Source organism: Carcharodon carcharias, chromosome 10, assembly GCF_017639515.1.
Source record: "Carcharodon carcharias isolate sCarCar2 chromosome 10, sCarCar2.pri, whole genome shotgun sequence".
In the NCBI taxonomy this organism is placed as follows: Eukaryota; Metazoa; Chordata; class Chondrichthyes; order Lamniformes; family Lamnidae; genus Carcharodon; species Carcharodon carcharias.
Window position 1 is genome coordinate 59833444 of NC_054476.1, and position 25480 is coordinate 59858923.

General features: G+C 42.4%; 1 protein-coding gene across 13 annotated transcripts in view; it reads right to left on the bottom strand.

The window, feature by feature from the left end:
* dagla (diacylglycerol lipase, alpha) overlaps window positions 1-25480 on the bottom strand; it is a 485025-nt gene that overhangs the window by 134571 nt on the left and 324974 nt on the right. For all 13 annotated transcript variants that reach the window (XR_005944203.1, XM_041197351.1, XM_041197355.1 and 10 more), the window contains 2 exons: window positions 24705-24843; window positions 9607-9694 (listed from right to left, as the gene is read on the bottom strand). Coding sequence is in view for 12 of the 13 variants with exons in the window: in XM_041197351.1 (XP_041053285.1) it covers window positions 9607-9694; window positions 24705-24843 (227 nt within the window). In the remaining variant the exon portion in view is untranslated. The remainder of the gene's footprint in view (window positions 1-9606; window positions 9695-24704; window positions 24844-25480) is intronic.

Here is a 25480-nt window from a genome sequence, read left to right on the forward strand (position 1 = left end):
TCACCATTGCAGTCAATACAGTTCTGGGTGAGCACATCTGATCATGCTGATCAGGAACTAAGATCACAAGTACGTGATGGGCACAAATGCTTGGAACATGACTTGTGCTCCAGGTTTCTGAGGACGTCAAAATGCCAAATTGTATGAAGCCAATAAAAACTTAGCATAGCTAAAAACATTATTTGATGTGTCTGATTCATACCAGCAGGGTAAGTACAGTAGGGATAAAGAAAGTGGGTAGTAGAGTGGAAATGCCAGATATCTTGATACAAAGTTACAAGTTGAATCAAAACAAGAGCACACAGCACAGAAAGAAACTTCTGCAGGTTTTAAGAATGAAAAAGAAGGAAATGGACAGAAGACCACTTAAAAAAAATGATGAATATTGAACACCAATCAATGAGATTGAAATAGGATGAAAGAGGAGAAACATCACAAAGCTTCAATTTATTACAAAAACAGAATTACCTGGAAAACCTCAGCAGGTCTGGCAGCATCGGCGGAGAAGAAAAGAGTTGACGTTGCGAGTCCTCATGACCTTTCAACAGAACTAGGTGAATCCAAGGAGAGGGGTGAAATATAAGCTGGTTTAAGGTGGGGGGGGAGAGAAGTGGAGGGGGGTGGTGTGGTTGTAGGGACAAGCAAGCAGTGATGGGAGCGGATAATCAAAAGATGTCACAGACAAAAGAACAAAAGAACACAGAGGTGTTGAAGTTGGTGATATTATTTAAATGATGTGTTAATTAAGAATGGATGGTAGGGCACTCAAGGTACAGCTCTAGTGGGGGTGGGGGGCATAAAAGATTTAAAAATAATGGAAATAGGTAGGAAAAGAATAATCTACATAAATTATTGGAAAAAACAAAAGGAAGGGGAAAGAAACAGAAACGGCATGGGGATGGAGGAGGGAGTTCAAGATCTAAAGTTGTTGAATTCAATATTCAGTCTGGAAGGCTGTGAAGTGCCTAGTCGGAAGATGAGGTGCTGTTCCTCCAGTTTGCATTGGGCTTCACTGGAACAATGCAGCAAGCCAAGGACAGACATGTGGGCAAGAGAGCAGGGTGGAGTGTTGAAATGGCAAGCGACAGGGAGGTTTGGGTCATTCTTGCGGACGAACCTCAGGTGTACTGCAAAGCGGTCTCCCAGTTCACGTTTGGTCTCTCCAATGTAGAGGAGACCACATTGGGAGCAACGAATGCAGTAGACTAAGCTGGGGGAAATGAAAGTGAAATGCTGCTTCACTTGAAAGGAGTGTTTGGGCCCTTGGACGGTGAGGAGAGAGGAAGTGAAGGGGCATGTGTTGCATCTTTTGCGTGGGCATGGGGAGGTGTCATAGGTGGGGGTTGAGGAGTAGGGGGTGATGGAGGAGTGGACCAGGGTGTCCCGGAGGGAACAATCCCTACGGAATGCCACCGGGGGGATGAAGGGAAGATGTGTTTGGTGGCGGCATCATGCTGGAGTTGGCAGAAATGGCGGAGGATGATCCTTTGAATGCGGAGGCTGATGGGGTGATAAGTGAGGACAAGTCTACTGCATTCGTTGCTCCCAGTGCGGTCTCCTCTACATTGGAGAGACCAAACGTAAACTGGGTGACCGCTATGCAGAACACTTGCGGTCTGTCCGCAAGAATGACCCAAACCTCCCTGTCGCTTGCCATTTTAACACTCCACCCTGCTCTCTTGCCCACATGTCTGTCCTTGGCTTGCTGCATTGTTCCAGTGAAGCCCAAAGCAAACTGGAGGAACAGCACCTCATCTTCCGACTAGGCACTTCAAAGCCTTCCAGACTGAATATTGAATTCAACTACTTTAGATCTTGAACTCACTCCTCCATCCCCACCCCCTATCTGTTTCTTCCCCCTTCCTTTTGTTTTTTCCAATAATTTATATAGATTTTTCTTTTCCTACCTATTTCCATTATTTTTAAATCTTCTATGCCCCCTACCCCCACTAGAGCTGTACCTTGAGTGCCCTACCATCCATTCTTAATTAGCACATTCGTTTAGATAATATCCCCAACTTCAACACCTCTGTGATCTTTTGTCTGTGACATCTTTTGATTATCTGCTCCTATCACTGCTTGCTTGTCCCTACAACCACACCACCCCCCTCCACTTCTCTCCCCCCACCCAACCGCACCCCCCCCCCCCCACCTTAAATCAGCTTATATTTCACCCCTCTCCTTGGATTCACTCAGTTCTGTTGAAGGGTCATGAGGACTCGAAACGTCAACTCTTTTCTTCTCCGCTGATGCTGCCAGACCTGCTTGAGTTTTTCCAGGTAATTCTGTTTTTGTTTTGGATTTCCAGCATCCGCAGTTTTTTGTTTTTATTTCTATTTATCACCATTTACCGGGAATTATTCTTTAATTTAATAAGCTTTCTTTTGACATCTTGTCAAAATTAGTACAAGCTGTAAAAAATTGAGTTTAGGGATTTTTGGATACAACTACCCATAACACAATTACAGGCATTAAATAGTATTTCCTACTGCCATTTTGCATCTTTAATTTCACTTATTTTGGGCCCTAAAGTTGTTGTAATCAGCTTCTTCTTTTGTGAACTGGACAGACAGATCCCTGCTATTCCAGTGAAGGATGTACATGTGAAACATTGGCTATTTGTTCTTTCCAAATATATTGATTGCTGCTTTTTCCAGCTTTTGTTTCAAATTTCAAGCATCTGTAGTATTCTGCTTTTTACTTGCAGTGCTCGCACTCTTGCACAAATCATCCTAAGCACATTACTACGTTGAAGTGCTGGTTTCAGGAGAGTGACTGTTTACCAGGTGCTTGGCATCCTCTTCCCTATTTAAATTTACACCTAATGCTGTCCTCCGTCAGGCTTGAAGCAGGTATATAGCCAGAAAATTTAGCTCATAAAGGCCACGAAGAGTGAGTATTTGCTGCCACAATAAAACTAGGGCAGTTTATAAATCTCCAATCAGGTTTCTGCCCCACTACAGTACCAAAGTTGCTCTTATCTAGGTCGCAAATTACATCTCACGTGACTGTGATAAAGGTAAACTATCCTTCCTCATACTTTTAAACCTGGTGACCCATACTTTGACACAACTAACCACACCATTTTCCTCCAATGGCTCTCCAACATCATCCAGCTAGATTGTTACAGCAGTCACCTGGTTCCAATCTTGTTTATCCAACTGTAGCCAGGGAATCATCTTCCTTCAACACTGCTACATCTAGTGTCCGCCAAGTATCTATCTTCGATCTCCTCCTATTTCTCATCTACATGCTGCCCCTTGGTGACATCATCCAAAAACACAGAGCTAGTTTTCACATGTACGCTGTCGATAACCAGCCCTAGTTCACCACCATCTCTCTTCACACCTCCACTGTTGCTAAATCATCAGTCTGCTTATCCAACATCCAATTAAATATTGGGAAGACTGAAGCCATTGTCCCATCTCCAGATTCCATATCCTAGCTACCGACTCTATCCTTCTCCCTGGAAACTGTCTGAGGCTGAAGCAAATTGTTCGCAAACATATTATATTTGACTCAGTACACATTTTCAGATCAAGTTTGCAGCGTGTTACAACAGCACAATGATACTTATCTCCTCACCTCACATATATGGATGTGTTACACAGATACAAGTTCATTAATATTGTGCATTAAACCATTTCAAGGTTTTTGATTTTTTGAGTAGTCACACGCAAAGGATCATATAATGGCAAAACATAAACTGTATTATATTGAAAACACCTCAGGATAGGGAAAAAAAGAATTTTTCTCATCGAGAAACATGAAAAAAGCCATGAAAAAAGCCATGAAAGGATTAACCATTGTCATTATAAGTACCTTATTACCACAATATAGTGTCAATCATAACTTAGGGGTAGCACTCCAAGAACACAAGAACACCCTCTTTAAAGTCTTTAGGAAATGCCTCATATTCTCTGATAACTCCTGATAAAAAAAAACCTACATGGACATTAATTAAGAGAATGAGCTGAAAAGGTGACAGATCAAGTGAAACAAAACTCAAAGAAATTAACATACAAATACAAGAGATGAACATAAATATATAAATGCAAGAGGGCAGGATATCCCCTTGCTACCCAAATGCCTTTCCCTCTGCGGCCATCCTCGCTGTTCCTACTCGCTATTAATGGCCACGTCCCTCCCACTCCCCAATAATGGCCACTCCCGCACTCCCCAGTACTTGACACCTCCCTCCTGCTCCCTGTTATGGCTAGTTCTGCCCACCCCGGTACACAATGTGTCCCTCCCGCTGCTTCCTGACTTCCTTCCGATCACTGAATCTCTTGTTGGGCCACTCGCCACCCTTCTGACTGCACCTCCCGAGCCCTTGGTGAGGATGAACGGCTCGTGAGAAGTGCAGTCCAAAGGTCAGCAAGCGATCAAACAATGGATTCGGTTGGGAAGTAGCAGGAAGGAGGCATCCAGTATCAGCCAGGGCAAGGCAAGTACCGGGACGGGCGGGAGTGACCATATTGGGGAGCGGAAAGAACAAAACCATTACCGGGGAGCGGGAGGGAGGCAAGTACCGTGGGGCAGGGGGGACGACAGTGAGGAATAATATGAGAAGATTCAGGACCTCAATAAAAGACAAAAATTTGGTGAACTATCCAATGAAAAATGTAAATAATGCTTAAGTTCAGTATTTTGATTAACTGCTGCAATTTAACATTTCTGCACTTAAACTGCACAGGAACCAAAAAATAAATAGTTAATTTGGTTTTTGCTTCATGTTTTGTCTTTATGCATTGCAAGAAAATTTGAAACTTACAGTGCAGTCCAGTTAAGTTATATTTTACTGGCTCACAGCACACTTTTTTTTTCACTTTAGTGTTATTTATGTGAATGGAGTGGGTGAATTAATTTTCTAGATTTTCCCTTTGGCAAGTTTTGAATACTTAGCTGCAGGGTGACCTCTATATTTTAAGGGATTGTCCTTTGACTGTTTGTCCCATAAGGGATGCCTATTGTCCTGTGTTTTTTTTAGGACAGCCTGCGAGAGACTGATCCTGGGAGTCTCCAAACTGAGTTACTGATTCAAGTGGGACTGCAAATGAGTGAATCGGCCAGCAGAGATGACTCAATAACACAACTTGCAAAGTTTTGCTCCCTCAAAATCACTTCTCCACATTCTTCTCAACAACAACCCTACTCTCCCAATGCTTACTAAAGCTGTAAGCCCTTCTCTTGTGGTCAGAAACACCACACCCACCCACACACTCACAGTCAGTGTTCCTTTTTTATTTCATAAGAGTTGCAGTCACCCTGTTCTTGAATGGAACCAGCTTGTCCAGTAAATTTAACAAGTCACAACTGGAACCAACTCAACAGCTTAACTGTAGACAATTCAACTGGCCAATTGGGGTCAGTACTAATTTCCATTGAAAAGAGGACCCTGGGAAGCACAACCTTTATTGATTTAAGCACTTTAAAATTAAGTAGAGTATACATGATTCTTCAGTTCAATTTCCTCCAATTGCACAACTTAACTATATTTATATCACAATGGTCCAAAATAGATCTATGTTATAAACACCTCATAAAATGACTTTTACTTAGTGTGGCACTTATATGTCTCTGCTGCTCTGACATAGAAAGATAGAAAATAGGTGCAGGATTGGCTATTAGGTGCTTCAAGCCTGCTCCGTCGTTCAATTTGATCATGGCTGATCCTCTTTCCCAACACCATACTCCTGCACTCTCCCCAGACCCCTTGACACCTTTAAAGTCCAGAAATCTATTTCCTTCTTAAATATATTCAGTGACTTGGCCTCCACAAGCCTTTTGTGATAATGAATTCCATAGGCTCACCACCCTCTGAGTGAGGACATTTCTCCTCATCTCAGTCCCAAATAGTCTACCATATCCTGAGACTCTGATCCCTTGTTCTAGACCCCACCCTAGCCAAAGGAAATATCATCCCTGCATCCATTCAGTCCATCCCTGTCAGGATTTTATATGTTTCAATGAGATCTCCTCTCATTCTTCTAAATTCCAGTGAATACAGTCCTGGTTGGCCCAATTTCTCATACGACAATCCTGCCATCCCAGAAATCAGTCTGGTGAACCTTCCCTGCACTCCCTCTATGGCAAGTATATCCTTTCTTAGGTAAGGAGACAAAAACTGCACAGATATGGTCTCACCAAAGTCCTGTACAGCTGCAGTAAGACATCTTTGCTCCTGTACTCAACTTCTCTTGCAATAAAGGTCAACATACCATTTGCCTTCTTAACTGCTTGCTGTACCTGCATGTTTCCTTTCAATGATTGGTGTACAAGGGCACCCAGGTCCCTTTATCCATCAATATTTCCCAATCTATCACCATTTAAATAATACTCTGCCATTCTGTTTTTTCTACCAAAGTGGATAACTTCACACTTATCCACGTTATACTTAATCTACCATGTATTTGCCAACTCACTCAACCTGTCTAAATTGCCTTGAAGCCTATTAACACCCTCCTCATCGCTCACATTCCCACCAAGTTTCATGTCGTCAGCAAACTTGGAAATGTTACATTTAGTTCCCTCATCCAAATCATTGATGTATATTGTGAATAACTGGGGCCCAAGCACTGATCCCTGTGGTACTCCACTAGTCACTGCCTGCAACTCCGAAAAAGACCCATTTATGCCTATTCTGTTTCCTTTCTTTCAACAAATTCTCAATCCATGTCAACATATTATCCCCAATCCCATGTGCTTTAATTTTACACACTAACCTTTATATGGGACTTTATTAAAAACTTTCTGAAAATCTAAATACATCACATCCATTAGTTCGCCCTTATTGATGCTGCTAGTTACGCCCTCAAAGAACTCCAGTAGGCTTCTCAAACATGATTTCCCTTTCATAAATCCATGTTGACTTTGTCTAATCCTGTCGATATTTTTTAAGTGTCCTGTTATCATATCCTATATAATAGACCCTATCATTTTCCCTACTACTAACATTAGGCTAACTGGCCTGTCTTTTGTTGTTTTCTCCCTCCCTCCATTTTTAAATGGTGGGATTACATTTGCCACCTTCCAATCTACCAGGACTGTTCCAGAATGTACAGAATTTTGGAAGATGACAACCAATGCATCCACTATTTCCATGGTCACTTCCTTTAGTACCCTTGGATGTAGATTATCAGGCCCTGGAGATTTATCAGCTTTCAGTTCCATTAACTTCTCCAGCACTATTATTTTAGTAACAGTAATTTCCTTCAATTCCTCCTTCTCACTAGACCCTTGTTTCCCTAGTATTTCTGGGAAGTTATTTGTGTCTTCTTGTGTGAAGACAGAACAAAAAGAGTTGTTTAATTACTCTGCCATTTCCTTGTTTTCTATTGTAAATTCTCCTGTTTCAGGATGTAAGGGACCGACTCTAATCTTTTCCTTTTTACATACTTATAGAAGCAGTTGCAGTCTGCTTTTATGTTCCTTGCAAGTTTACTCTCATACTCTATTTTTCCTCTCTTAATGAATCTCTTGGTCCTCCTTTGCTGCTTTCTAAACAGCTCCCAATCCTCAGGCTTGCTATTTTTTCTAGCGACTTTATATGACTCCTCTTTGGATCTAATACTGTCCTTCATTTCTTTTGTTAGCCATGGTTGGGCCACTTATCCTGTTGTGTTTTCGCATCAGAAAGGAACGCATAACTGCCACAATTCATACATTCATTCCTTAAATATTAGCCATTGTCTATCCACTGTCATGCCTTTTAATGAAGTTCCCCAATCTATCATAGCCAACTCAAGCCTCATACCTTTGTAGTTTCCTTTGTTAATATTTAGGACCCTAGTTTCAGATCGACTACTTCACTTTCCATCCTAATGAAGAATTCTATCATGTTATGGTCACTGTTCCCTAAAGGAGCCTGCACAATAAGATTATTAATTAAGCCCTTCTCATTGCACAGAACCAAATCTAGAACAGCCTGTTCCTGAGTCAGTTCCTCGACATATTGGTCTAAAAAACCAGCTTGTACACACTCCAGGAATTCATTCACCACAGTATTATTGCTAATTTGGTTTGTCCAGTCTATATGTAGATATTAATTTCTGTTCTGAGAGTGCCTCCATTAAGACCACCTTTCGTGTTCGAGAATTTCTTAATAAATGCTATATCATTTTAGTCAACCCAACTGGAATGCACCACCTGAAAGGGGGATGGAGGATGGAAGCAGATGCTATACTAACTTTCAAATGGTGCATTAGCTATATACATGAAGTGGAGAAAATTAGCAGTGTTTTGGGGAAATAGCAGGGGGCATTACAAATTGGATTGCTCTTTCAAAGAGACAGCACAGTCATAATGGACTGAATGGCCTCCTTCTGTGTTGTATGTTTCTTTCGGCCCGGCTAGCTTAGATTTGTGTGTGGAAGGTTGACTCAATAGCACTACTCTTGTCTCCAAGACAAAAGGTTGTAGGTTCAATCCCTCTCTCTTAATCAAGTCTGACATGTCAGCGCAATACTGAATGTGTACTGTTATCAAAAATTCTGTTTAGTCAGGATGGCCGAGCAGTGTAAGGTAACGTGTTCAAGATGCAATCTACTCTGGAGGTGTGAGTTGAAATCCTACTTCTGACATTTGGTATTTTGGAGGCTTGCGAAGCCAAATGGCCTACTTCTGCTCCTATTTCTTATCATTCTGAGTTCTTTGCAGAAACAGAGTGATCTAAACAGGGAACAAACTCCCAGGAATGGTCTCTTTCAACGATACATGTGCCCAGGGTCTTAAGCGTGGCTTTCATGAGGCTCAGCTGGCTCTCACACAGCAAGAGGACCTCCGAAAGTCAGACCCGTAAGCATAGTGACAAAAGCAGGAGCTTTCTTGGTTTCACCGGCAAGCCCAGGCCTCATTAAGGAAAATTATGTTAAAAAGGTCCCTCAGAGGGTTTTTCAATTGTGGGTTCAAATCCCACTCGAGACTGGAACACAAAATCTAGGCTGACACTCTAGTGTAGTTCTGAGATGGTGTTGCTATTTTTGGGCAAGCTTCCATCTGCCCTCTCAGGTGGATGTAAAAGATCCCAAAGCACTATTTCAAGGAACAGCAGGGAAGTGATTCCTGGTGTCCTGACCTATAATTATGCTTCAATCAAGATCACTTAAATAAAAATGGATTATCTAGTCATTATCACATTGCTATTTGTAGGAGCTTGCCATTCACAAACTGACTATCTGGTTTCCTACATTACACTTGGCTACACATCAAGCAAAATTAATTGGCTGTAAAGTGCTTTGAGCTGTCCTGAGGTCATAAAAGGCATTAAGTAAATGCATTATGTTCCTTTTTCTTTTAAGGATAGGAGTGCATTCCAAGAAAGCAACTTAGAATTGACAAAGTATCTAATATATTGCATTACCCTAAAATAGCTTCAAAACAACACAACTTGATGCAGGATACGTTTCATAACATAATTTGACCTATTATCTGACCAACAGCATTAAAGCACAAGATATGGTAACAAGGGACAAAGACATAAGCAAGATACCAACAAATAAATATGTTATATTTTTAATTTCAGTTGTTCAATAACTACACATCAAGTTGATGTGGTTATTTTAACTACAGAAAAGAAGCCCCAACTGGAAAAAGTAAGATACTTACAGTCTGTGTGTCCTGTGTACGAGTACAACAAAGAAAAAATTTCAATCTCCGGCTCCAGCTACTAGCTTGCTCTTCCTCCAAGCGATGGCTATATTAAAAAAATGCATTTATAGTCTTAATGGATGGTTGGCAAAGTTTAATACACTAAGAGCAAGATATAAGACTAATAACACTGAGGTCAGTTTTGAACACATCTTCCTATCATTACCCAGCTTCAAAATCTGAACAACTCAAAGATATAATAAGTGCCTCAGGAGAATCCTGAACTTTCTGCATGAGTTACAACTCCCAATGGTCCAAGCAAATCCTACTGTACTGCTCCAGACATGGCAATATTAAGAGCAAAAGCTGGAACAAGTGATCTGAGCTTAAGTGTTAACTAGTTACAAAACTTCTCCAACAAAGCCATCAGATTTTGGTTTCCTTGACAATTTTTCTCCCAACTTTCTCCTCTGCTCACCTGAAGACATCAACACTTACCAGGTTACAGATGCACAGGTGCTAGCACTGTTCCAGTGCCTCATCAAGACAGTATTCTTTACATATCAGCACAAATGGGGACTGTTAAGGTGTTCAATGCTGTAGGATATTGGGCTCAAACCTGATCCTGTTGTCACCTGACATCCAACTGTAGCTTCCTAAAAGCTATTCCAACTGATATCAGCAACAGACCAGGATTGAAGCTTGGGATTTTAGACTGACTAGCTCATTATGAACCACGCCAAACGCATATTATACCCGTTAAACTAATGACTGAAGAATGTTAGCCTGACATAATGGATATTTTTTGTGCTATTTTTCTCTGGAGGTTAGTATGTGGTTACAACTCAAATACAGCAAACAGAATAATGCAAAACCCAATTTTTAATGAACAATTGCTAAAGACAGTATGAAGCCAGGGTGACTACCTAAGTTCAATCTAAATGAAGAAATAGCCATCAGACTTTAGGCATTTATTCCATAATAGGACAAATCCCTGCTGACTGTTAAAAATACATAGGTGGCTTTAAAGCTGTCTATGCTTTAAAGCTGTCAATAAAATTATGAAACAATATTTGATTAAGGGGCTTAAGTAGCATCATAAATAAATCTCTAGGGTAAAGTGTACGCAGTTTGTTGATTGAGATGATTGCATTATTGCCTTATAATCATCTTCAGGTCATCAAGCAATACTTAGGATTGCATAACATTTTTTAAGCTGCTAGTTAGGTGATGAATAAAATTGACTATGAGATCTCATGAAATTAAGGCCTGAGTTTTACCTTTGGCAGGCGCGTGCGATTGACAGGCCCGGGAAGGGCCAGGAAATGTGCTGCTGACCGCAATCGGCCCCTGACCACGATTTCATGTTGGCTGGCCAATTAACAGCCAGCCAATGTGACACCTGTACTGAAAAGCTCAGTGCTGCTGGGGTGGGGGCGAGATGAGGGTGGGCGATGATGTCATCACGGGCACGGGTGAGCATTGCGAGAGAGCTCCCTGAAGGCAGAACAGCTGCCTCGTCGCTGCAGACCTTCAAATGATTAAATAAATGTTTAAAAAGCTGCAAAAAATGCTCATGCATCACAATCAAGCACCTGAAAATATACCCCATAAAAATGCTGTCCACCGACATTCATTTTTATTTTATTTCATAACGGAGATTTCATCCCGCCCTTGGATGAGGTTTGATGAAAAATGTAAAAGCTGCCTAGCCGATTCACCCATCTGCCACCCGTAAGGATGGACAGGCCACCAAAAATCAGAAACAATTGCGCCATTAATGGACTTAATTTCCCTCTGAATTGTCGGCGGGCACGTTTCCGACTTTTGCGTGCGCGCTTTCAACTTTTGTGTGCGCCCACCGAGCGAAATATCGCATGAATGTGTGATGATATTGGGACGCTCACCCAACGTCATCTCACGCGATTTTAAGCCCGAATGGGTCAGTTGCGTACCCACCCGTGAGACCTAAAATTCTCCCCTGTTTAATATCCTCCAAGAGCTCTTGGACTACAATTTCAAATGAAATTGGAGGCTGTTGGGAGTATGATGACTAGTTACTCTAACTTGTATTCTCTAGATTCAGAATCCATTTAATTCACCCTCTTACAAACAGCTTCCTTCTGTTCTTGTTGCAGTCTGACCACCTCTTGGATGGTTTCAGGACTGAACAAAATTTCCTGACATTTTGCATGTTCTTCCAGTATTACCCTCAGTCCTTTTATGCCTCTACTACTTAACACCATCGTTATTTGTTGCACTGGCCATCAGTATAGCTGGGAAATTATGCTGCCACCAATTCTGTTGAGATTGTATATAGCAAAAACACACTGCTAAAATTCAGCGGTTAAATATTTTTGATTTTTCTCAAATTAACTTTCTGGGCATGTCTAATCATTGAGGAAAATAAATAAGGCACACTAGTTTGCAGGACCTTTCGAGATACGGAGGCTATTCTTTGGTGTAACAACATTAACAAGCCTTATTTGAGCTTTCCTGTCACTGCCCTGTGAGGCTCGCTAAATAAATGGGGAGTAGAGATTGACAAGTGATGAGCTTTATTTAATTTTAAACAATTACAGGAATTCCCAAGTTGTAGGATTGTATGAAACTGCACTACTGTGATATGCAATGGAGCTGGCTGCAGTGCAACTTTGAAAATAGGTATTGCTTGCTCACACATGTAATGGAAACTCCTGTGCTGAGATACAGGGACTATGAGAGCTTAAGAACATTAAAAAATAGGAACATTAGGAACAAAAGTAAGCCATTCGGCCCCTTGAATCTATTCTGTTATTCATTAGATCATGACTGACCTTCATCCCAGTCTTAGTACATACAACCTTTTGGGGTACAGTCTTCCAAATTTTTTTTGCCTTATGTAAAAAAATGCTTCCTGATTTTGGCGAACGGCCTAGCTCAGATTTTAAATTTGTTCTTGATTCACCCATCTGAGGGAATAGTTTCTCTGCAACTACCCAATTGAATCACTAATCATTTTAAATACTTTGATTATCTCACCATCAATCTTCTAAACTCAAGGGAATACAAGCAATCTCAATTTAACCCTAGTATAATTTGAAGGATTTGTGTTGTATCCTTGTGAAGGACAAGATGTTTTTCCCGAGATTTGGTGCCTAAAATGAAACACCGTGGGTGGAATTTTCCATTCTAGAGACTAAGTGCGGTGATGGGCAGGAAAGTCAATGCAATTCCTGCTGGATGGCAGGATAGATTTTTGCGCCTGATTTTCTGCTTTTCAGCTCACTAATTATGCATTCAAGAGCTCGATGAATCTCATGACAGGGTGGGCATGGGTTCACCTGCCCCTCTGTTACCTCATGAAGTTGAAGTCCTAGCGTTATATTTAAATGGTACCCACAGAGACATTCGCTTACTGCAGGCCAGGTGTGGTGTGAACTTCTGTATTACCATGGTGACCAAATGAAACAAACGCTCGGCTCCACCGTTCAGCAACTGTGGAGAAGAATTCCTGGACATCCAGGAAAGGCAGGAGGTCCTCTTTTCGAGCGGGAGCAGGCAGTCCTCCTACTTGACCTTACCGGCCTGGGAGAAGGTCACTGGGAGGTCAGTGCCCATGGCACATAAAAAGGACTGCCTTGCAGTGGAGAAAACAAATGAATGATCTGATGTGCTCCAACCAGTGTAAGTGAAATTTCTGCTCACTTCAAACTCTCACTCTAATAAGGGCATCAGATAGTCTAAGGTTTAGAGTCCACACACTACCAGCAGATGGGGCATCAGCACTGCATGTATACCAGCCACTTTAAACTCACCATCTCATGTAAATTCCTGCATGTCTTAATTTCTTACTGGGGAGGGCTCAGCACACACAACAGGCATGCATGCTTCTGAAATGCTCTCTCGTCCACAGTGCTCAGTCAATCCTTCTGTCTTTATGCAGGACAAGACTGCCCACAACTGATGCAAGAGCACGAAGACAGGAGTGGGGTATCCAGGTCTGAGGACACTCTCCTACCATGTGGTACAAGCAGCAGACCTCATGGGTGAGAATAGAGATTGCTCCTGCACAGAGCAAGATTGGCCTCCCCCAGCCATACAGGGTTGATCCAACCAGTACACATCGACAACATGTGCACAATGACTGTGAGTGACATATAATGTTGGAGCCTGCCTAGTCAGTCACTAATTATCTCTTCTCTCTATTCCAGCCACCAAAAAGAGATGGAGGAATATGACAAGCAAGCACCTCAGTCTCAGCCCCCAGAGCATCTCAGATGAGGAGGGAAAGGAAGCATCCGAGGAAGGCCTATCAATGCGTTCACCTGTACCCTCCACCAGTGCAGATACACGCACCTAAGTGGGTTCTAGTTCTAGAGGAGGCTCAGGGTCACAATCTGGTGATCACCTTATCAACATGTGTCCACAGCAGGCAGGTGCAATGATAGCTGAGGTCTCTGACACTCAGAAGACCGCTGGAGACCAGGCCCCCACTGAGTCCAAGTCCAATGATGAGCTCCTGCATCAGCCCTGAGAGAAATGTTGGAGGTGCAAAGACAGGCAAGGGATAATCAGGTAGAGTTGTCAGAGACAACACTACCTGATTGTCCCTTAGACTAGCACGAAGGATGGAGGAGTTGTGTCTGATGTTGTGGTTCCGGTATGCAAACACATCAAAGTCTCCATGGAAAGGGTGGCGGCCACCTTGGAGACCCAGGTCCAGCAGTTTCTGCCGGATTTGCACTCAGACCTGCATACCACCGCTCTAGCCATGGATGCATTCCAGCTGTGGCTAGGCGAGAGGGGGGCTTGGCATTTCAACCTCCCTCCAGGTGCCCCTTCTCCTTAAGGAGTCAGGGAGGGGCCCTCGGTCACCCAAAAGGAGGAGGAGTGTCAGCCAGACATCCCAAGACATCCATCCTGAACACCCTAAGGGGATCTTACCAATTCAAATCCCTTCTGTCTGTGAGTCCACCGACTCTAGCAGGACAGGATGAAGAAGGTGCACCTGCCCCAGAGCAGGAGACCTTAGCAGGCTGGGGCCATCCAGCTATCGGGCCTTCAGAGGACGACCGTGAAAGTCATCTCAGACAACAGGGCCTAGCAGTCAGCTGTCTGCCTCCACCTCTGCTGTGGACGTTGGGGCAACTACGTAGCGATAGGGTTAGGAAAATTAAGAAATTTTGAATGCACAATGGTGGCACAGGTGTTTGTTCCCTGTATATAATCTGCACTATTGTAAATATATTTCACATTTATCCCTCTCCAAGTCTCAGGTGCTGAATGGCTAATCGAGGTGATGCAAAGTGTCCGTTCATTCAAGGGTACAAAATGAGCCACACAACACCTCTCATTATCCCTCATCTTGTCTCTCATTTCCATTAAGTCTCATTCAATCTCATCATATCAAATTGCCTTTAGTTCCACATCTGCGACATATGAAAATGTTGGCTGGACAATACACAAGTAACCCCTGCAGTTCAGGCAGACATTATTTGGCCCCATGAGAACTGTCCATCAAGGTTAGTGATTATCCTGATGCTGGTGCATTGAAGTGTGTAGTTTGCGTATGTTATAAGTATCGGTTGCGACCAACATTGGAATCTTTTCACCCAAGTGCACTTTGCAATGGTGTTTATTTTATGGCTGACAGATTTTTGTTAAAGTAGTATTCATCGTTGAGCACCACAGCCTTTCATGCCTCCATGTAGCAATATTTCATTTCTGCGTTTATTCCTCCTGGGATCTTGTAGCTAAGAGGCTGTCATGGGCACATCTGCCGCATCATGCTCATACAATGGCATCCTTATGTGGGTCAACTGTATCCTCGCTCTCTTCAAAATTGTCCCCTTCAATGTCCTCCTTGTTCAAGAGGGTGTCTAGCTCGTCCATGTCTCCTTGTGACAACAAATCCCCCCTTTGAAGGGCCACATTGTGCAGAGCGCAGCAAACAACGATGATACGGGACACTATGCGGTGAGCATTGGAGAGCCCCACCTGATCGGTCCAAACATCTGAAATGCATCTTTAAGAGGCCAATAGTCTGCTTTATTAAGGACATTGTGGCCGAATGTGCAGCATTGTATCTCTCCTCGGATGCACTCTGCAGACGACGAATAGGCATCATTAGCCATGTGCCATTCAGCAGGTGCCCCTTAACACCTAGGACCCAACCTGATAAGTTCCAAGCTCCCAAAAATATCTCTGGCACCTGGAAGTGACTCAAACTGTACAAGTCACGTGAGCTCCCTGGATACCTAGAACAAACATGCTGGATAAAAGCAAAATACTACGGATGCTAGAAATATGAAACAAAAACAGAAAGTGCTGGAAAAACTCAGCAGGTCTAATAGCATCTGTGGAGAGAAAACCAGAGTTAACGTTTCAAGTCCGTAGAGTCATACGGACTCGAAACGTTAACAAACATGCTGGATCTGTTTCTGAGATCACAAATTAGCTAGACGTTCAGAGAGTGAAATCCTTTTCTATTAATGAATCTTACAGGCTGCTGCCAGGGAACTCTCAAGGCCACACACATGCAGTTGACAGTGCCTGCACTTGTGGGAAGCCTAAGATCACAGCAAATCCACTGCTCTGGCAACCTGGCTTGCTTCCTCCATCCGGAACTGCACTTACTGGTGAGGCTTATTGAAAAGGGCATCTGTCACCTCCCTTATACATTTGTGTGTCACTGAGTGGAAGATTCCGCAAAGGTCCCCAGTGGAGTGCTGGAAGGATCCACAGTCAAAAAAGTTGTATGGCGGTAACCTTCAAAGCAACCAGCATTGCATGCCCTCCAAGTCCTTGCAGTGAGAGTTCCTCATGGAGAATATGGCAAATATGAGCTACCATATCCCTAGACAAGCGAAGGTGCATGTGGCACTGTCTTTCACTCATCTCCATGTATGAGCTGCATCTTCTGTAGATCCTCAGTTGTGCCAAACGTCTTGTGCATTTGGCCCCTCCTCATCAGCATCTGGGTCTTCTGGGGCCAGGCTGGCTCTTGTTCCTCTGGGCAATAGTCTTCCTTGAGCTGTGCCAAACAGCGACAGGCCCATCTTCTCCTCATCCTAATCAAAGCTATCAAGAAGGCTATGTTGCCTGTAGCCTGCATTCTCCACTCCTCTTGTATCTATGAACGGATACAATTGATCAATCAATGATAGTTCCTATTGAATGGTCTCCCTCCATACACAAGGCAGGAATGCAGTCTCCAGCCCTTGACTTTCCCTCAGTCTGCACATAGCATACCAAGGCCACCCCTTGCTGACTGATATCATCAGGGAAGACAATAGGAGGCATAGCATTCCCCTCAGAAGTGATTGTGCATTCACAGTTAGGGTCTTAATTAGGGTCAAAAGATCCAAGTCCTAGGATCCAGTCAGCCTTGTGTTGGTTGTCCTCCAGTGGGCTTGACAATAGCTATCGATACCCAATGCTTGCACTTATGTCCTGATTGCAAGCATGGTGCCTTGAATGACATGACCAGTACACTAGGAACATAGAGGCTTGTAGGGCTTGTGCTTTCTCTGTGCAGCAGGCATGACCATTGGTTTTTCTGACATGCCTCTGTAAGAATCAGATGCCAATTAAGACCATATGCACCGCAGCACCTAAACTTAATGGATTCTTGCCTGAATTAACATTGTAGTAAAGGAGCCAAGCTCATTCATTGTGCATTAGACACTGGAGTCCAGCACTCAACTTGGCCATGCTCTCCATGGTTTGAGCAGGACAGAGGGTAGCCCTTCAATCGGCCAAAAAATTGCAGTGCTGAACTCCTCCCACATGCCCTGAGACCCCTCTATGACTGATTTATTTTTTCTAGCTTGTTTTTCAAATTGCATCATTGTAAGATGGGCTGAAAAATGGTGCTGCTGACCTTCATCTGGGAGGCCAGCTTCCAACCTCCCTCTATCACCCACCAAATTCGTCCCATAATCCTCTATAATAACCACCTCCTGATTCCTCTTCTTCCTATCACTATCCAGTCCCCCAAATTACTCTTGAACTCATCATTATCCATGTTGATGCCTCCATGCCCTTTGTCGACCTGAACCCTCCCCTTCTTGAGGCCACATCTTACCCTGACTTTCCCGGACCTCCCCATGAGACCACCCAATACACCCCATGACTTTTCAGCTATTGACTTGCAGGGATACAGATGCCTCCCCTGACAGTGAATGTGCCCTTTGCCTCGTCGTACCATAACTCTTATCCCCAGGACCAAATTCCTTAGGTGACTGACCATACCCTGCACACCATACTGTGCATGACTGTCACTGCCCAGAGAGGCCTTCCCCCACCGAAGGCTAGGGCCAAGATATGCGTGCCATACAGAGCCATCTAACATTGCCTGTCACAGCCTCAGGGTAGTCTCCTCAATATGTCCCCGACAGTGTGGCCTCAGCCCCAAGGAAGTCTCCTTAATATGCCCCCGACAGCATGGTCTCAGTCCCAGGAAAGTCTCAGACTCTTCTTTGGACAGTCTTATAACTCTGGTTCCAGGACAATCTTTCACCACTCCACTCTATTCCTCGACCACCCCCTAGTCCTGCCTCTGTCTTCCCCCTCCCCTCCAGTGTTCCACGCCCCCCCTCCTCCACAGTCCTGCCTCGGTCTTCCCCCTCACGTGTTCCATACACAAACCCCATGCCTCGCAGCAGTCCTGCCTCCGTTTACCCACTCCCGGCTGGTATTGCCTCCCGTGCCCAGCCTTGGCGCAGCATGTGATACAGGCACCCAAAATCTCACAGCAACGTTCTTAAAGGTAGTGAAAGCAGCATCTACTGACCTCTAAGTCATTGATGAACTGAAGGTAGGTGCACATTATATATACACAATCAGGAAACAGACCGTTCTAATTATCCACTAGTGGGGCACTTAATTTGGAGGGTAGGATGTAATTCCAGCAAGTTGGCCTTTTGATAAGCATTCATGAGATGCAAATAAATGCAAATATGGTTCCTGACATAGATCAGCAGTAAACTCAACCTGCCTCTAACCTGCCACCAATGTCAGGAGAATAAAATTCCAAACTAATTCCCCACCGGTGGGAAACTGACTTTTTCTATCATGCCAAATTTAGTGCCCCCACCTGCCATGATTCCCGCCACTGGCAGGAGTGGAAAATTCCATCCAGTATTCCAGACGTAGCCTGATCCAGATTCTGTTCAACTGGACTGTAACTTACCTCTGTATTTCAACGCTCTTGAGATCAAGGACAACATTCCATTTGCCTTCATTTTTTTATACCTGTGTATTAGCTTTTAGATACTTGTCTACCAGAACACGCAAATCTATTTCAAAAACAGGAATTGCTGGAAAAACTCAGTAGGTCTAACATGACTCTTCTTCAGAGATACTGAAGGCTCTGAAGAAGAGTCATATGGACTCGAAATGTTAACTCTGTTTTTTTTTTTCTCTCCACAGGGCAAGTTAGACCTGCTGAGTTTTTCCAGAATTTTCTTTTTTGTTTCAGATTTCCAGCATTCGCAGTATTTTGCTTTTACCCAAATCTATTTTTTCCTCCACTGCTCCTAGTCTCTCATATTATTAAAACATTCCAAATAAGTTAACTGCTGTTTTAATTAGCAGACAGAGAAACCTGGTGGTAAGCATTCATCTGATACCCTAACAGTAATTTTTATTCTTACATTATAAAATATTTGAAAACATCAATTGGTTGATCAGCATCTAAGTGCTTATATCCATGTGTGACCATTCATTAGTACCATGGTCCTAAGGTTTTGTTTCAATGGAATTAACTCACACTTATCCCTCCTGAAGATAATTAAAAATAAAAGCTAATTAAAATAGCTAAATTGGCTTATCCTCAATTCATGTAATCCTGTGCCTGCTTCAGAGCTTTCATGCAATCAGGAGCTGGGCTGGCTCTGATTTAAAAGTTTGTTTTGTCTGGTGAAATTAAATGCAAAGCTATTTGGGATAATTGTGGGTATGAGGAAGAATAGATTTCTGTTCCCAAATCAGCATGCTATCTCGGGGGTTAGATTTCCTGGATCCTGTGATGTTGTATTGAAGTCCTTATAATGTCTTACATTTTCATACCTGTAATCCTTCCAAGATAAATAACTTTTAACTTAAAAAGGAGAAAATAGTGGTCTACAAAATGCAAGAAAATGTATCAAATAAAGTATCCAAAATTCAACTTTTGTGGAGATGCTCCAGGTTCCTTCACAGAATATATTCCTTGCCTTAAGTGCTTGTGTTTTCCTTCAGTAAGTTCTAAATTTATCAGTGCTGCAAACTGCTGCTTTGTATACTTCAGGTTTTTACCTGTGAATTCAAAGTGAATTATATGGAGCAAACCTGCACCCTAAATTATGTTAAGTCTATGATCTATTGCACTGTTAGCTTAATTCCTTGCCTTCACAGGTAAGAAGGTCTACATTTAACTTGGCTTAGTTAGTAGCAATCTCACCTCTATGTCAGAAGGTTGTGAGTTCAAGCTCCACTGCAGGACTTGAACCTATAACTTTAATAACCACCAATGCAGTACCGAGAGGCTGCCAGAATGTCAGATGTTCCATCTTTCAGATGTCAATCTTAAATCAAGGCCCAGTGTATTTGGTCAAATGGGCATCAATCAAAGATGGCCCAGTTCAAATGACAATGAGTTCTTAAAGTTTCCTAGCACATATTGGGCCTGAGCTTCTGCAGAGTGTCAATCAGAGTCAGATTGCCATTCCACTCTGAGTTTCTTACCTCAAAATCCTTTTGATCTTTTCTCGCTTGACCTTCTGACTCAGGCTGGATGAGAACTGTGTAGTGCAGCACGCTCCTGAGGCCTTCTGTCGAAGGCTGAGGAATCGGACGCAAGGATGCCACACTCCCACCTTTAGGGGGACGGCTGCTGTAAATCAGGTAAGTTTAAAGGTCCAGCCACTTTCAAGCCATGGAGAAGGTAGGTTTGTAAGATAAGTGGGTAGGATTTGGGGCAGGGGGGTCAGGGGAGGGTGGAGATGAGTACATCCGGGGTGTGTGTGCAGTTGTGGAGGGTGTGGGGGCTAGTGGGGGTTGGGCAGCTAGTTAGTGGTCCCGTGAGGTGTCTGGGGTATCCCTGGAGAGGGTGGGGGGGGGTCCTCGGGGGTTGGAAGAGTGGCAGGGGCACCGTGAGGTGTCTAGGCGTGTTGGTGGAGTCCCGTGGGGGCGTTTTTTTTCCAGGGGTGGGGGGGGGGGGATTGAGGGGACAATGTGGGTGGGGGTGCTGCCGAGGAGGGTTTGGGGGGCTGTTGTAGGGAGGGGGTGAGAGGTGTCAGGGGAGTTCAGTACAATAGTTGCTCATAAGCTAGAAATGGTTTCAATTCTTCTAACTTTTCCTGGGTAACTATTGCTGTAAGACAGACAGAACCATCTGAAGTTTGCGACTTAAGTTGCATTTTCAGATAGGTGTTAGTGCAGGGAAATTGCCCATCAGGAGTTTGAACTTCACGGGCAATTGATATACAATCCTTACCTGTGAATATTGTGGGGGGGCTCACCAGCGCGTCTTTGAGGTAACTCCCAAACACACTGCCCTGGAGCTTGGAAGTTACAGGCATTAATTGCTCAACAAGCACCAAGAACATTTGGAGATTGCTCTCATTTGTTGTTTATCATGCCTTGCTATATACACATTGGCTGCCTTATTTGCTTACATTATAGTGACTGCCCTTCAAAGATATTTCATTGCTTACAAATCTCTAGCTGAGAGAATTTCTCCTGATGAAACGAAATGCATTTTATAAACATGCATTCTTTACTCTATGCCGTTTTTGGTCTGTCAACGTTTTTAAGCTTTTGCAAGTTTTCTAAGTCGACATGTTTGGGAAATAGTAACACATGCCTCTAAGATCTATTAAAGCAGGTTGCAGGTAATTTCTAAATTCTTCAACAAATAGTATAGTTTCTATATATGCTAGCAGTAAGGTTCATCAGAGCCAATGTTAAATAGTTACAATATTGCACTACTTATTCTTGAATTTTATCTTCAGAAGGTGCCCTTGCAGAAATAATGAGATGTATAATTCAATAATGGGAATAATATTAATGACTCTTTTAATAATAATTTTCCAGCTTTTGCTTTCCCTATTCTCAAAAGTATTGACTAATGCTGAAATATGTTTCAACTGTTGATCACTTTTTGGTACCTCACCCAAGTCTCCATTCATCCAGCACAAGTTTAGACTGCGTGCATCTCTAGATAGTGACAAATGCAAGTGGAAAATCTCACAATGGCAACAGTATCACTTTCCAACCTGACTCAGTCTTCATCTCGTGTTGACACAAATGTTCTTTACAGTACAAGTCACTGGGCAGAGAGCAGGAGTTTTTTTTGTAGAAGTGATCCTTGCGTTGCCAGAGCCAATTGCAGCACCCGAACAGAGATCAGTAAATTCAGTGCAGACCATGGATTGAACTTGAAGCTTTCCTGGTCTGTTTACCAACTTAACATGTTGGGTGAATCTAGCTATTACTTTTTCAATTCAGCCTTAATTCTGTGTGTACAACAGTTAAAGTCAGAAACATGAATTGATTTTTTTCCAATTAACTTTAATTTCTCCATGTACAAAGAGGAAAGCAAAGTCAAAAAAAAAAGTCAGGAACCGATTGCATCATTGTTAACTGTCTCATTGATTTGTTGCACCTTTTGGAAACAGACCAGAAAAAAGGATTCATTCAAGCTTTCAGCTTCAATGATTGATAAATAGACTACTTACAGTGGTACTCACCAGGAAGATCCCAGGTTCAATTCACATCTAAACTAGTCTCAACCAGAACAGCAGAGAAACACTAAAATTAATTGCAGTGTCCTTGGACTAGAGAAAGCAAAACTCCACTGTAATTCCACTCTTGGTAGTTTTCTACAGCTGACGGCTAATACCCATTATCCGGTGTCTTGGGCTGAAGAATTACTCTTTGGCGAGTTAACAGAAGATATTCAGCGTCCATAGAATGACATCCCAAAATGAATTAGTATCTTCCATAGAGAGAAGAGAACATTACCCTCATTTGGCTGTACAATCTTAGCCGAAGCATTTTCAGCAAAGGTTTCTCTCCTTGCCCCAAAATGCCCTAAGGATCTATGCTTGACTCTGGAATTCCAAACCCCCCTGCATCTCCCTCTCTTTTTTCAATAATATCTGCAAACCCACCTCTAACAAAATTTAGGTTACATCTCCTAATATCTCCTCCAGTGTCCAGGTATCCATTTTTTCCATTCTTCCTCTGGTAAATCCTATGTATTATTTTAAAGGTGCTTTATAAATATAAACTGTTGACATTTATCCTGCAGCAAATGAAATATCCAAGGTTGATCCTCTGCAGCCTTATTAATTTGAATAATCTCATAATATCCTGCTTGGTCTTTTCACAGATGCAAAGAGTCTTTTCTTCACACTTTATTCTTTTAGTCCCCAATCACTCTATTAGCTGTCTCTGCACATTTTTCAAGTCAGCCATGTCCTTCCTTTAGTGAGTGCTTCAGAACTGCACACATTTCTCCGAGTACATTCTGACTAACTCTCCACACAGTGGCAGGATAATGTTGTTTGATCTACAATATTTTTTTATCCAACTGGGGGAAGTGACATTTGCTTTATCTACTTCAGTTTGATGCCATAATGATTCTATCTATTGACTCCTGGTCCGTGTTCATCAGTATCTTATCATTAATCTTTTAATGTCTATTATTGCATGTTTGTGTATAAGTTTACCCTAATCTAAACTAAATTATATCTGACAGTTATCAAAGCATATCCCAAAACAGCCCAAGTTCCTTGTAACTTGTCATCATGTTCCAGTATTAACACCTCTGATATTTTAAGGTCATCCACAAATTTTGAGATAAAAATAAGCATCATAAATTTTAACCCAAAATTGGAGAAGCCACCTTATGACGTAAATGTGAATTCAATACAAAAAATGTTCAAAGATAATTCTGTCATCTAGTTTGATAGGGATTGGGGGGAGAGTTAGGGTGGCAGACTGCATGTTACTATTTTATAATTTGCATATTTCTGTCAATTGCATATTTCCTATATGCATACATACATGTGTCAATGCATCAAAAAGGTTAGTATCCTTCATACTCTACTGCATTGCTTCCCAAACTTTTTACCACTGTGACCACATTTTGAAAATTCAAAATTGACATGAGCCTGGACACCAAAAACAATATAGCAGAATAGTGACATTGAATATTTAATTATTAAAGTTTGCACATTAAAAGTAAACATGCATTACACATGCGCATGTGAAAATTTGTGTTTTTAAACTATTGTGTGAAAATGTTATCTTATGAACTCACTGGAGTCAATTGTTCAGGATCAGACTAGAGAAGCACCATACCAATGAGAAATTCTGGAACTTTCTGCAAAGGGGCTTCTTCGTAGCCCCACCCTCTTGCCCCTAACCCTCCAAGTTCAATATGACCTCCCTCCTCTACTTATTGATCTTCCAATTGGGGTTCCTGTTGATTCATGTGACCCTGTGAAGCATGGGGTCACCTGAAGATATTCTACACTCCCCACCCAGCAAATTGGGCCAGAGAAAAAAAATTGGGTGCACTCATAGCAGGCACTGATGCTGCCTTGGAATTCATTCCCTCCCCTTCCTCCTCAGTGGCGCAGAGCCAGAAAAATAAAATCAAAGCAAAATACAGTGGATGCTGGAGATCTGAAATAAGAACAGAAGGTGCTGGAAAAACTCAGCAGGTCTGGCAGCATCTGTGGACAGAGAAGCAGAGTTAACAATTCGAGTCCAATATGACTCTTCATGGCAGGAAAATAAAAATTAGCACTTGCGAGATGGGACCTCGGAACCAATCATGAGCTGGAGTTTGGGAACCCCTGCTCTAGAGTAAGCACTCATATTCCGAGTGTTCTACTTGTGTTTGAGAATATTCAGTTCTACAAAACAAAACTTGGGCAAAATTTTAGGGAAATATGCAAAACGAAAGTTACAAAAAGCAGAAAACTTCTATTTACAAAGCACCTCATCAGTCCCTCAGTACTAATCTCAAAGTGCTTCACACAGGATGATTCACTTTGATCTGCTGTAGTTGCAATGTAGAAAATCCCCACAGTGGGAAAGTAACATGGTTTTGTAAGTCAGAAAACGATCCCACTTACCGTAAATTATAAGTTCTGAGGTTGCGTTGACGCCGTTTGGTTGCGCGAAGTTTCACAAATGTTCTGCCTGTTCTGTCGAAAACGCACATTACTGTTATGCAGACGCTTAGAATAACAACCCAATTACAGGCTACAATTCCTGGAAGCAGAAGGAAGTCAGAACATGGATGTAAGTATGTTGACCAACAGTTATATATATATATCTATATATATATATATATAAACAAACTTCAGAAATATTAAATAAAAACAGAAAATGCTGGAAAAACTCAGCAGGTCTGACAGCATCTGTGGAGAGGGAAGCAGAGTTAACGTTTAGAGTACGTATGACTTCTTCAGCTGAAAAATATTAGGGTGTGGACATGTATTATATGACGCTTGTATGTTGTTTTAACAATGTTTTTGTTTAGCATTTCACATTTTATTTTTAATATTTGGACTCATTGCCTTTACAGTGATGTTTCATCACACTGTGTATTTACTCAGTGAGTCATCAAGGCCAAGTTTGCCACCATCAATGAGCGACATTAATGGAAGAGCAAAATGCTGCTGTCAGAATTAAAATGGATTTGTCTTCTTGCAACTATGTTGGGACTTTTCAATTCCATTTCAGTCAATACCCATGGGGCATTAGAGAGAAAAAGAGAGGGGGTCAGGTGGAGGAGGAGGAAAAACGTCAGCCTAACCCAAACAAATTTATGGCAACAGAATAGCCACCTTCCTTGCTTATTAATCATGCTTGCAATAATATAGCGAATAAAAAGGTCTAAATCCGC